The following is a 12,091-nucleotide window of genomic DNA, read 5'->3' on the forward strand; positions in this document are numbered from 1 at the left end:
TGAAATGCCATACGTGCGCCATGCGTATTGCTGCGGCCCCAATGTTATGGTCTTCGCTCGTAGCATATTATTGAAGAAGAATTGAGTCGGGTGTGATACAGCGTATGAAAGCAAACCTCCCAATGAGTATGGAGATGTTTTAATTTCTAAAAAAGGTTGAGAAATGAGCGATATATGACCCTTTATAATCTCAACGAGAAAGCCAGAAAACTCGCTGTTGCCATGTGTCATAGAAACAAGTAAATAGGTCTATAAACATACTCCCAAAAGAATCGCATAGAACAGGGGTCTACAACCTATTTTAAATGAAGTGCCATGTTTTTATTTTCTAGATAGTGAGTCTGCCATATCAAGATTCCTTTTAATGACACCACATTAAAATTTCCAGCATATTTTGATTGTCCACAAATATAAAGTTCTTCCTTCTTTTTACATATTTTCTTGCACATTGTTAGAATGATCATTATAAATATATATCCCCCTGCAGTCAGAGTTCATTGTTTTAATGAATGAATGTGATGCATTGTGAGCTGGTAGATCTGCTATTTTCAAAAGTAATCTTTGAAAAAAGTGACAATTGTGGAATATTTTTGAAAAATGTTATTGAAACATTTAAAAACACAAATCTGTCATGGGGGTCACTGGCTTAGTTGGGCAAATGCATTAATCTGGGGGTCCTTGACATGGGAATGTCGCTGTGTGAGGATCACTGGTTTAAACAACATTAGGAGAAAAGCCCAAATAAGCACTTTAGAAACAAGAAAAGCAACCACAACTACCAATATTTACAAGCATCTTTGCAGAAAAAGAAGCCGCTTATAATAAACAGACATGGCAACACTCCAGCAGCACTCCAGAGCCGCTCAAGTGTAAAATGAAACAGTGCTTTTTGCTTTTAAGACGTGGTCAGACCCAGGCGGAATCGGTATGCGCTGAGTGTTTTTAGGTCAAGGGGCTTAATAGCAAATTAGTGCAAAGCGAAAATAATTAACATATGGACACTCCCCCAATGCTAAATTATGCAGGAACGTGGTATTCCATATGAGTGAGCGCTCACCACGGCTTCCATAATACGAAAAGGCGCAGAGCGAGGGCGAAATCTGTATTACCGCATGGGTTTTTCGTCTTGCTTAATAGGGCTCCATACCTCTTAAACCATGTGTCCTTTGGGAAACCGGGCCATTGTCTATATTGAGCACTGCACAGTACATGCAGCAGTGTGAGCTGATCTGAGATTTGCATAGTAACATGAGCTGCAATTCAATGTATGCACATAGAGTGAGCTGATGTGACTGGTCTACTTGTTGTGGGGACAGAGGTACATATTTATTTACATATGGAAAAAAATATATATAAAGTAATATACAGAGCATTGATCTAACTACAATTCCTCTGCTTACACATGCATCACGTGTGGCGTTTCATTCAGGTCGTGGTCTGCGCAATTTTGAAATAGGGCTAAACGGTCAGTTGAAAACAGTGGGGACTGGTGCAGAAGTCCATACACACTGCTCGAAGATAACCCGGCCCACGCCCCGAAATACCCCTATGTGTGTCTCAAATCATAATGCTCTTCTTTCCGGTTCCTTTTCGTGGCTGAGGAACAAGGAAAAAGTCAATTTGGGGCGTCCCCTTTTAATTGTTTATGTTGCTGCTGTTTTTTGCAGTTCCAGACACTACAATACTTGACCATAGTGTTGCTGTAAGACAAAGAACAAATACTGTAAGACAAAGAACAAATACAGTGTAGGTTGCATAATGCAATTCCAATGGTCTTTAGCCCTAAACAATAATGGCGGACTTGGCCATGGCCTGAAATACCCTCAAAGAATAATAAAAACAGAATAGAACCATCATAAATAATGTATGTGTGTGTGTGTGTGTGTGTGTGTGTGTGTGTGTGTGTGTGTGTGTGTGTGTGTGTGTGTGTGTGTGTGTGTGTGTGTGTGTGTGTGTCTGTGTGTGTGTGTGTGTGTGTGTGTGTGTGAGAGAGAGGAGAGAGAGAGAGAGAGAGAGAGAGAGAGAGAGTGTGTGTACATGTGTGTGAGGGGGATTGGGCTCTGCACCATTCTCTCCTCTGCAGTTGTGTGTTTCTGGCTCTGTTCCCACTTACTGCTGCACCACTCCACTGCCCACTGTGTGTGTGTGCAATGCATGTGCGTTCTGCATAGAGGTTCTGCAGAGAGGTCTCTGCACACACACACACACACACACACACACACACACACACACACACACACACGGACACACACACACGGACACACGGACACACACACACGGACACACACACGGACATGGAAATCCATCCACATCCACACGTGAACTCATCACAGACACACAGCCATAAATGCATGCGCACACAGTACACACAACATGCACACATGTGACATGCCACTCAGCACAATATGCATTATTTAAATACAACCCATCCCTGCTTTGCTCCACCCTCCCTAGTCAGGTGTTCTTTACTGCAGTATAGCACCTGCTCTCTCTCTTTCATGATCTCGCACGCACGCACGCACGCAGCACGCACGCACGCACGCACGCACGCACGCACGCACGCACGCACGCACGCACGCACGCACGCACGCACGCACGCACGCACGCACGCACGCACGCACGCACGCACGCACGCACGCACGCACGCACGCACGCACGCACGCACGCACGCACGCACGCACGCACGCACGCACGCACGCACGCACGCACGCACGCACGCACGCACGCACGCACGCACGCACGCACGCACGCACGCACGCACGCACGCACGCACGCACGCACGCACGCACGCACACACACACACACACACACACACACACACACACACACACACACACACACACACACACACACACACACACACACACACACACACACACACACACACACACACACACACACACACACACACAGATTATAGCTGCTCTTGCTGACTCATCAATTTGTTCTAGTGTGAGAGAGAGAGAGAGAGAGAGAGAGAGAGAGAGAGAGAGTGCACGAGAGAGAGAGATAGTGCTTCTAGATGAAATACTGCATTAGGGAAGCCTCATCCTGCTCCCCCTCTTCCTATTTCTCTCTCTGCATCTGCGTTTCCGCTCACATCTTTCTGCATCTCTCTTCGATTCTCTTCCCTCCCTACGGAGCACAATCAATCTTCTCACCCTGTCTTCTTGACCCCCAGCCTCCCTCTTTCTCTTTCCGTTTTTCCCCTCTCCATCGTTTCGTCAGTCACTCCATTACTCGGCCAAGGTCGCTGAAGGAGATGGCAGAATCAAGGTACTGCATAGCTACAGTAAATGTTACATAACCCCCCATACTCTGTGAGACCCTCTTTCATTTGTACATGCACTGGATGTGCAGAGACTTATACAGTATGTTATATCATCTCTGTCGGGCGGAAACCTCATATATCTTTCTAAAATTGTTACTTTTCAGGATTAACATTCAGGAAATAGCGATTGTCAAACTCAAAGCACGATGCTACGCGCCACACTTCAAGCTTGCAGATCTGCTACTTTTGATGCTTTTGTGTGACACTGCAGTATGATCAAGTAGGGCATTGATTTACGAATAACAAACAGAATATGGAGATAAGAGGTTTCTGTCCGACAGCAACGATATGTATATACAGCAAGTACATAACAATGCAAGGCATTAGGTAGCCTCGATACCCAGGCTTTCATTATTAGGTAAACCTGCTCTTTTGTCAATCAAGCTGGATAGATGAATTTGTGTGAAATCTTATACGGACCCTCACACAGAATTCATCTCTACACTGATTGATATAGATTTCATAATATTGTATGAAGGACAAGAGAGACGTGATACAAAGTTTGATCTAATCACTCAGGAGAAAGCAATCATACATGGTAATAAGTGAAACTGAAAGTGGGGAAACAAAAAATGAGACAGAATTGGAACTAGAACACTATAAAAAAATGAAGCTGCTAAATTGGTTCTCTCTCCTGATTTGATAAAATTGGTGGCCCACTTACCCTCTCTACTTATCTGGAGAGACAGTGAGACCTCTGTTACTGTACAGTACTTCAAAATAGAGCTAGCCTTTAAACAAAACAAAAAAAGGTTTTAAAAACTGTCTTTGTTTTAACTCATCTTGTCTTGTACGTAAGGTATCTGAAAGAGAAACTGCATTGTGTGCATTTACATAATGGTGTGTGAACACTTTGATAATTTCAAAACATTGCTCTTCACTCGAAACCTTAATGTCATGGGATTTCACTCGCATTGTTATTGTGGTTGTTTACACTTCACCCAATGCAAACACAAGAGGAGCTCTGCATGTATGGTGCAGTGCTGTCAGTGAACAATTATCAGTAATGCAATCTACATAATCTGTATTTTATTTTAACCATGTGCATCTACAAAAAATATATTACCAAAAACAACAAAGACTCAACCAAAGGTTTGGCCAGAGTGAGCCATCTCAGCTCTCCAGTGCTTTGCTAGAGTTTAAATGGACAGGTATCAGTCAAAAGGGAGACATCGAAGAGGAAGGATGGATGGGGAAGGATCAATATATGGATTATGGAATGTCAGAACAGGTCAGAACAGGGTTTGAGGTCAGATGTAGAGTTGCTGGCCAATATTGATGACATCAGGGATCTCCTGGGCTTAATATTGATGACATCAGGGATCTCCAATTATCACCCATTACAGAACTATATACCACATATCAAAGTACAACCCATACTGTAAATCACATATAATCACCAAATCACCCATTACAGAACTACAGTATATGCCACAGGGAAGGCCAGGGAGGTGGAGGGAATTTGAACGCCGACATCTGAACAACTATAGAGCACCGAAGTCTGCGCAAATCCACAGGTTCATGTACTTTTTTTTTGCATTGTAATCCCCATAGGGGAATTTTAGATCGCGTCATATGAGTACTGTGTTTAAAAAATAAACAAATCATCCAGGCCGCTTCACTCATATGGATATGAAGAATCAACATTTTTGCTAGAAATAGACTGTATCATACAGTATATGAGTGACTGACTGTCGCAAACGATACAGAGACACCTCTCTGACAATAACGCAGACAGCTTGTTTATTTTTGGACCACAATGCTTATATGAAACGATTTTAAGATGACCCCATGTTATTCTCCATAGAGCAATTACTTCCGTGAACCAGGCAGAACCAGGGGATGAGCGAGTGACGTCAGGACTTTGGCGCTCTATACTGTCTCAGCTAGCATGTAGAGTGAACGCAAAATAGTGACTGCTTAAATGGACCGCCTGACGTACTGTGGGCATGTGTGAGTTAGCTTAAAGCGAATGATAAACAGACAGACTGATTCTGGGAGTATATATGAATTAACTATTAGCGAATGAATGGAGGGTCTGGCGAGAGAAAATGTGAAGTAGCCTCCTGCCTTCCATGTCGTAATAAACTATCGCTACTGTCACTGCTCTGCATTTTATTCACATGAGCAACAGTTAATAGGAGAGATAGACCTGCTGGGACTCAACTTAACTGGACCTAGAATTTCCTCCCTTGCAGACCCTAGCCTAGTCTGTACGGATCAGCAGCAACATGCTAAGCTTCAGCGGGCCACAGGGTTATGTGCTAAGCGTTTACGCTACTGACCCATGACTGCACTTCCAGATCCAATAAAAGCCACATGGAGATGACACCAGTACATCGTGTATTGGTGTAGGCCTACAGTACTGTACTGTAAGCATTCCTCAATCCTCACCGGCTGCTTTAGCATCTGGTACCTCATCTGTCACCATTGGTCCCACAGCTCTACAGAGTGGCGTGTTTACAGCTGAGCAAATCATCAGTGTCTCTCTCCCTTCCATTTTCACCCCATTCGGATGCTGGAACGCCTCCAGCATTGTGGTTTCTCTGTCATCTGACGGGATGTTCAGAATATCTGTACACAGGCTGTGCAACAGTTTCTTTCTTCAGACTGTTGAAATCACTGCTGCACCAAGTCCACACCTCCCTAGCTTAGGGACTATTCATATTCTCCTTCAGAACAGAGACATATGTACAGTATGTATGTTCAGAGCACAAGTGGAACTGCTCCTACAGTATACAATACTTAATGGATGTTCACCCTTTCCATTCTCTCCATGGCAGGCTAGGGTGACATTTGACCTTATATTATTCTTTGAATAAAGGTCTTGTTCTTGGAATCTTTGGATCAGCCGTCATGTTACAGCCTTATTAATTATGGCAATTTCATTACTCGTATCTTTTTTTGCTGAGCAGTGGCAATGTAACATTGAATAAATCGACACGACACATACAGTTGGAGGCCATCGATATTGTCCTTTTCTTTTTGCTGAGGTTTGCGTGATCTGCGCAAAAGGACAGTTAACCCATTTTGGGGCGGGAACCCCTTTTGGTGTTTTAAACATTGTTATAATTTAGCTATTGAAAAATAGCAGATCTACAAGCTCATAGCGCGCCACCGAGTGGCGCGCTACGAGCTTGTAGATCTGCTATTTTTGAAAAATCGTGAAAATATTTATTTCAGAAAACTGGAGGATTTAGAAGGATTTTTTAAAATGTTGAGGTCAGGCCTAAATGGGTCAAATGATAAGGGACAATATCGGTGGCACCCAACTGTACTGTTTGCTGTGTCAGGCAGGGGACCACTACACCCCCCACAATGTATTGCATCTTGCAGTGTACATGTTGTACTGTATCTGTAGCTAGGCTCTGCTTGACTAGACTCTGCTCCCTCCTACTGGAGAGAATCAAACACTGCACACCACAATGACAGGGAGTCAGGGACCATATGCATGATCCGCCTACAGTCACAATTGGGACATTTTCTGCACCTGCTGTACTTGCTGATGCCTGCACTTGTTTCATAAACAACTCACTCACCATGCCTGTGTCCTGCATACAGTGATATTATTTACAACTCTCCTCACATAGCAAAATAGGCCTACTATAGCTCTGTGAGATGCAAGTAGGGCTGTAGAAAGGACAGTTGAAGTTGTTCAGTAAGGATGGCACAGTAGTAAGAATACTTCCTGGTCGCTTCCCCTAGGAGGTTTTCCAGGCACGCCCAGCTGGGAAGAGGCCATGGGGCAGACTAAGGACCAGGTGGTGCTATTATTTCATCTCCATGCTGGCCAGGGAACAGCTCAGGACCCCCCGAGGACCTAGCTAGGGAAGTCAGGAGACGGTACCTCTGAGACCCGAAGCGGTACAAAGCGTACAAATGAGGAGTAGTTTAAGTCACTAATTTAGTTCACAGAAATTATTAGAATAGTGTATAGGACAGAAATATTTCATAATAATTGTTCCATGGCCTAATTAACCTCAGTGTAGAAATGTACTCTTACCTTAGACCCTCCAGAAAAAATGTGGGCAAAAATGCTTGATTATCCTCTATGTGCAGTGTTAAATTAACAATGCAGATTTTAGTGTACCAACTACCCAAGACTACAGTGGAGTCTCAAAGTCTGATATCTTTCCAAGCTTCAGGAAACCATTACACGCACGCACGCACGCACGCACGCTCGCACGCACACGCACACGCACACACACACACACACACACACACACACACACACACACACACACACACACACACACACACACACACACACACACACACACACACACACTACAATCGATCTGTAGTTAAGTGTACAGTCCTTGGCTGGCTCTGTTAAGATGTTTGAATATTTTATAAGCAGTGAACAACTTCAGCTTGACAAAGGGCTGTAAAGGGCACTTCTGGGATTCAAATCCAGGATCTCCTTTTTACTAAATAAATACTTTAACCAGTTAAGCCACAGTGCCCACATTAGTGACATCAATTAGACCACATAGGCATGATATAAAATATGTTGATGATTAGCTGGAGACATAAGGTAAATTAAGCTGATTAAGTGATAGATTCATAATGGTGATGTCTGAAACATAATATTAGAATAGTCACTCAAAATAAACTACTTCTCATACCCCCAGGGGTCCACAAATTACACTTTGAAATCCACTGAATTATACCTTTGTAACTTAATTCCATCTCCTTCTTAGTATGCTGATGCCCTCTAGTGGTTCCTTGTCATAGCTGCATCTGGAGGCATTTTTAGGGGGGGTGCATACTTAGTTTAGACTAGTCATTGGTTAGACATAAGGTTGGTGAGGGGTGCGTTAAAACGACCGGATTAAGGTTGGTGAGGGGTGCGTTAAAACGACCGGATTAAGGTTGGTGAGGGGTTGCGTTAAAACGACCGGATTAAGGTTGGTGAGGGGTGCGTTAAGGGTTGGGAGAGGGTTAAGGTTAGGTTTAGGTGTGCTGCCCCGTGGGAGGTTAGGGTGAGGGTTTGAGATAGGTTGTAGGACTACTGACTGGTCTAACCAATGACTAGTCTAAACTAAGCTGAAATAGTAACACACTTCATTGGTTGACTGTCTGAGTGAGTGATGGGGGAGACCTATGAAAATCAGATGAGACATGAATTTCGCCCACATCAACCCCAAGCCCCAGCAAATATAACCCTGGTTGTCTATGACTTGGTCTGTTTTTATCGTATTATGTAATGCCTGATGCAGAGTATGCAGTATGTTTGATTAGATGTGTACCATCATTGTGCTATAGTGGTTTAGGCCTATCAGTTTATCAGTGGATTATGTATCACAGATACAAATGAAATGGCCCAATCTATGCTGGATTAAACACCCATATTTACCATGTGGTATCATTATTAAATGTTTGTTGCTGCGATCAGCAAGGCAACAATTACGTGTGGTATAGGTATATATTGCAATGCCAGGCCAATGTTCTCTTCACTATAGCCTATAGGGATAGGGATTTTGTAGTTGGTTTTCCGTAGTTTGTGTTAAAAATAAATAAACACAGAAGAGTAAAATCATGACAGGTTCCATCCATATGCCATGAGTAAACAACACTGCTGCAGATCAAATGCCTGTTGAGTTAGAAACACATAGGTGTACAGTCCCTTTCGGACAACACCAACAGGTGGGCCAGCTTACATTGCATTTAGGGATGCATATTCCTGTTTAGCCTATATTATGGTAGCCATTATAATTAATCACGATAATGCTATAGAATTCAATGACCTCTGTTATTTTATTGTCTCTGTGCGACTAGGTGGGTTGTAGCTAACAATGTTTTAAATTTAAGCCTCATTGTGTAGGCTATTGATGAGGAAGAGGAAGGAAAGGTATAGGCTACAAGCTGACCAAAATAGTTTTAGGATGTTAAAAATAAAATCATGAATCACTTAAATCAGAATTCAGATGTAGCCTACAGCAGTGGTTCCCAAACTTTTTCATGTCAAGGACCCCCAAATTGACACTAATTAGCCCACGGACCCCCAATATATATTGTAAAATCAAAGCTAATTAACTCTGAGAGTGTACAAATGGAAACAAGTGGTCTGATTTGTACACTCTCAGAGTTACAGACCCATAAAGGTCCATTTGGTTACAAACTATGATTTAGCTGGGGACCCCCTGGAACTCCCTCAAGGACCCCTGGCCTACAGTATGTATCTCTCTCTCTCTCTCTCGCACGCACGCACGCACACACACACACACACACACACACACACACACACACACACACACACACAGTGCACCTGACCCGCCACCAGACAGCTATATGAGAGTGGTGGCTCACAGTTTATGGTTCTTCGTATTGATCAGCGAGCGTATCATTCTCATTGTATCAGAGCATTGATCGGCTGCTTCTCGTGCAGCTGTGTGTGTTGCTTACCAGAGAGCGAAAGCAGCACCACTGTAGTACTAGCGAGCTGAACGGCTGTCATCCTCTGCTGCGCGCGCGTCGACGTGAAAATCATTTTACCATAAACAACTCTATGAGTTTTTACAAAACAATAAAAAACCACACCGCCAAATCGTTTGTGTGCGCGTTATAAAATGCTAAAAAATAGTAGCCTAGGTAATAATCTTTGAGAGGCAGGATTCGGCTGGCAGTGTCTGAAGCCTGACGATTGATCTTGTGGTTATCGGTGTTGGCAATGGAGGCGGGAGGGAGACTCTTGCACAATGCTGTGGTCCTGTTAATTTCATTATAGATAAAATCATGGCACCTTATCTTTAACAGCTATGGGCATCTAACTCCATTTCTTTCTTTTTTTTCTTATATTGAACCAATGAAAAGTATTAAAGGGCGCTTCAACAAAAACCTCCTAACTCCGCTTGAGCTGGATGTTTTTTTTTTTTTTTTTTTTCCTGAAACATGTCAATTTAAGAGTTACGTGGTTTCTTCCAGACAGCAGAGATATACAACTTCAGTTGGTGGTTTTCCTTCCCGGGATTCTGTGTCTATGTTTGGCCGTGCCAACAGGTTCTGTGGCTGTGGGCTGTGGCTGTCTATTGAGGCTACTTTGGGTGTAGACATTGGCATCTCTGCCTCTTCTATGCTGGACTCCTCCCTACATGAGTGTCGGATGTCGATGCTAATGGACTGGAAAATAACCAATGGCTCTGTTATTTTGAGGGACTGATGCCAAAACCTGAGGGTTAACATTTTTGGGATTGTTGGATTACTTTCCCCTAGTATTTCAACCTGACATCTTTCAGAAATGAGACCAACAGTAAAATAATATGAATGTATATCTGGACCATAACCATAGGTTTCTTTGACTATGCATGCACCTCCTGGTACCACAGCACCTCAAAGGCCCTTAAAACTAGGCTCCAGACTTCCCAAAACAAACTGGTCAGGCTCCTACTTGGCCTCACCCCCCGAACCCACCTCAGCCCTGCCCACTTTGACAGGCTGGAATGGCTTAGGGTCGACGACAGAGTACAGCATCTTGCAATGGGTCTGGTCCACAAGATTCGATACACCACCAAGATACCCATGTACCTGTCTAGATACTTCCTTAATGTTAACGAAGTCCACACCCACAACACCAGAGGAAGTGCAACGAACCATGTACAACCTAGATTCGGCACAAACAAGGGACTAAATTATTTTCGCTCCTATGCCGCCAAAATGTGGAACGTCCTACCAACATTAAGACATGCAAATCTCTTGACTCCTTCAAAACCGCTCTCAAAGGGCACCTACGGACGGCTGCAATTCGAAACTGGCCTCCGTAAAATCTGAATCCCCCCTCACCGGAGTCACCGCCCACCCCTTTTTCCCCTCACTGTATATGTTTCTTTTCCCTTTTTACCTCCCTTATGATGAATTCCAGTTCTGTTCTTTAACTATATAGAAGTGTCTTTTTGTACGTCTCTAAATGTTTTGATGAATTGAACAAGGTGGACGCTCTTGTAAACAAGTGTAATGCTTAATTGGGTCGTCCACTCACAGTTAACAGTCTTTGTATTGAGTTTGTGCTTGAAATGTACTGTAATTCTGCAAACTGTTACTAAATATTTCAATCAATCAATCAATCAATCAATAAAGGCTTGAACCCAAGGGACGATAAATTGATGATGCTCTGTTGAAAAAGAAACACGCTGTCGTGGAACCAAACAATAAATTAACCCAGCCCCTCCCTCTCTACTCCCATCCCATCCATCCCTCTCTCCCCCCAACCAACCAACCAGGAGAGGAGAATGAAGCTATCACCTACAATGTTGACATCACAGCCTGTTGAGGAAGAGTCATGAAGCCTCCATGAGTCCATGCCCTGTTACCCTGTTTGGGGTGATGTAAAGAGAGAGAGAGTGTAATTCCTCAGAACATTCCTCACCTTTTTTTTTAGAAAGACAGACAATGACAAAATGCACAATGAGGGAGGATGAAAAACAAGAGATGAGATGGAGGGATATACTGTAAGGGTGGAGAGTGCAGGAGGTTTTAAGGTAACACATTTATAGCACAAAGCCATTAGCAGAGGGGTGGGGAGAGTTGGGGGGGGGGGTGCTATACTGTAGTTGCCATGGCTTCTGCCTGTGGTAACCATAGAAACGATTGCTGAGTATAGTGAAAAATGGAGAGCTGTGGTGTAGCTACTATCAGAGCTGTGTAGAGCAACGGTAACCAACCTTTTCTAGATCAGGGCCTCACTTGGAAATCTTGAAAGGCAAGCGGTTGCGGCCAGTGGTGAGCTGTGGATTTTTTAACTAAGGGGGCTATAATTTATGA

At 43.5% G+C, this 12,091-nt stretch overlaps 1 protein-coding gene across 2 annotated transcripts in view; it reads right to left on the minus strand.

The window, feature by feature from the left end:
- Positions 1-9,990, minus strand: part of scn2b (sodium channel, voltage-gated, type II, beta) — a 30,626-nt gene extending 20,636 nt beyond the window's left edge. For both annotated transcript variants that reach the window (XM_079514712.1, XM_079514713.1), the window contains exon 1: positions 9,740-9,990. In XM_079514712.1, coding sequence (XP_079370838.1) covers positions 9,740-9,824 — 85 coding nt within the window. In that variant the 5' untranslated portion in view covers positions 9,825-9,990. The remainder of the gene's footprint in view (positions 1-9,739) is intronic.
- Between the last annotated feature and the right edge of the window lie 2,101 nt (positions 9,991-12,091).

Source organism: Electrona antarctica, assembly GCF_951216825.1.
Source record: "Electrona antarctica genome assembly, chromosome: 11".
Lineage (NCBI taxonomy): Eukaryota > Metazoa > Chordata > Actinopteri > Myctophiformes > Myctophidae > Electrona > Electrona antarctica.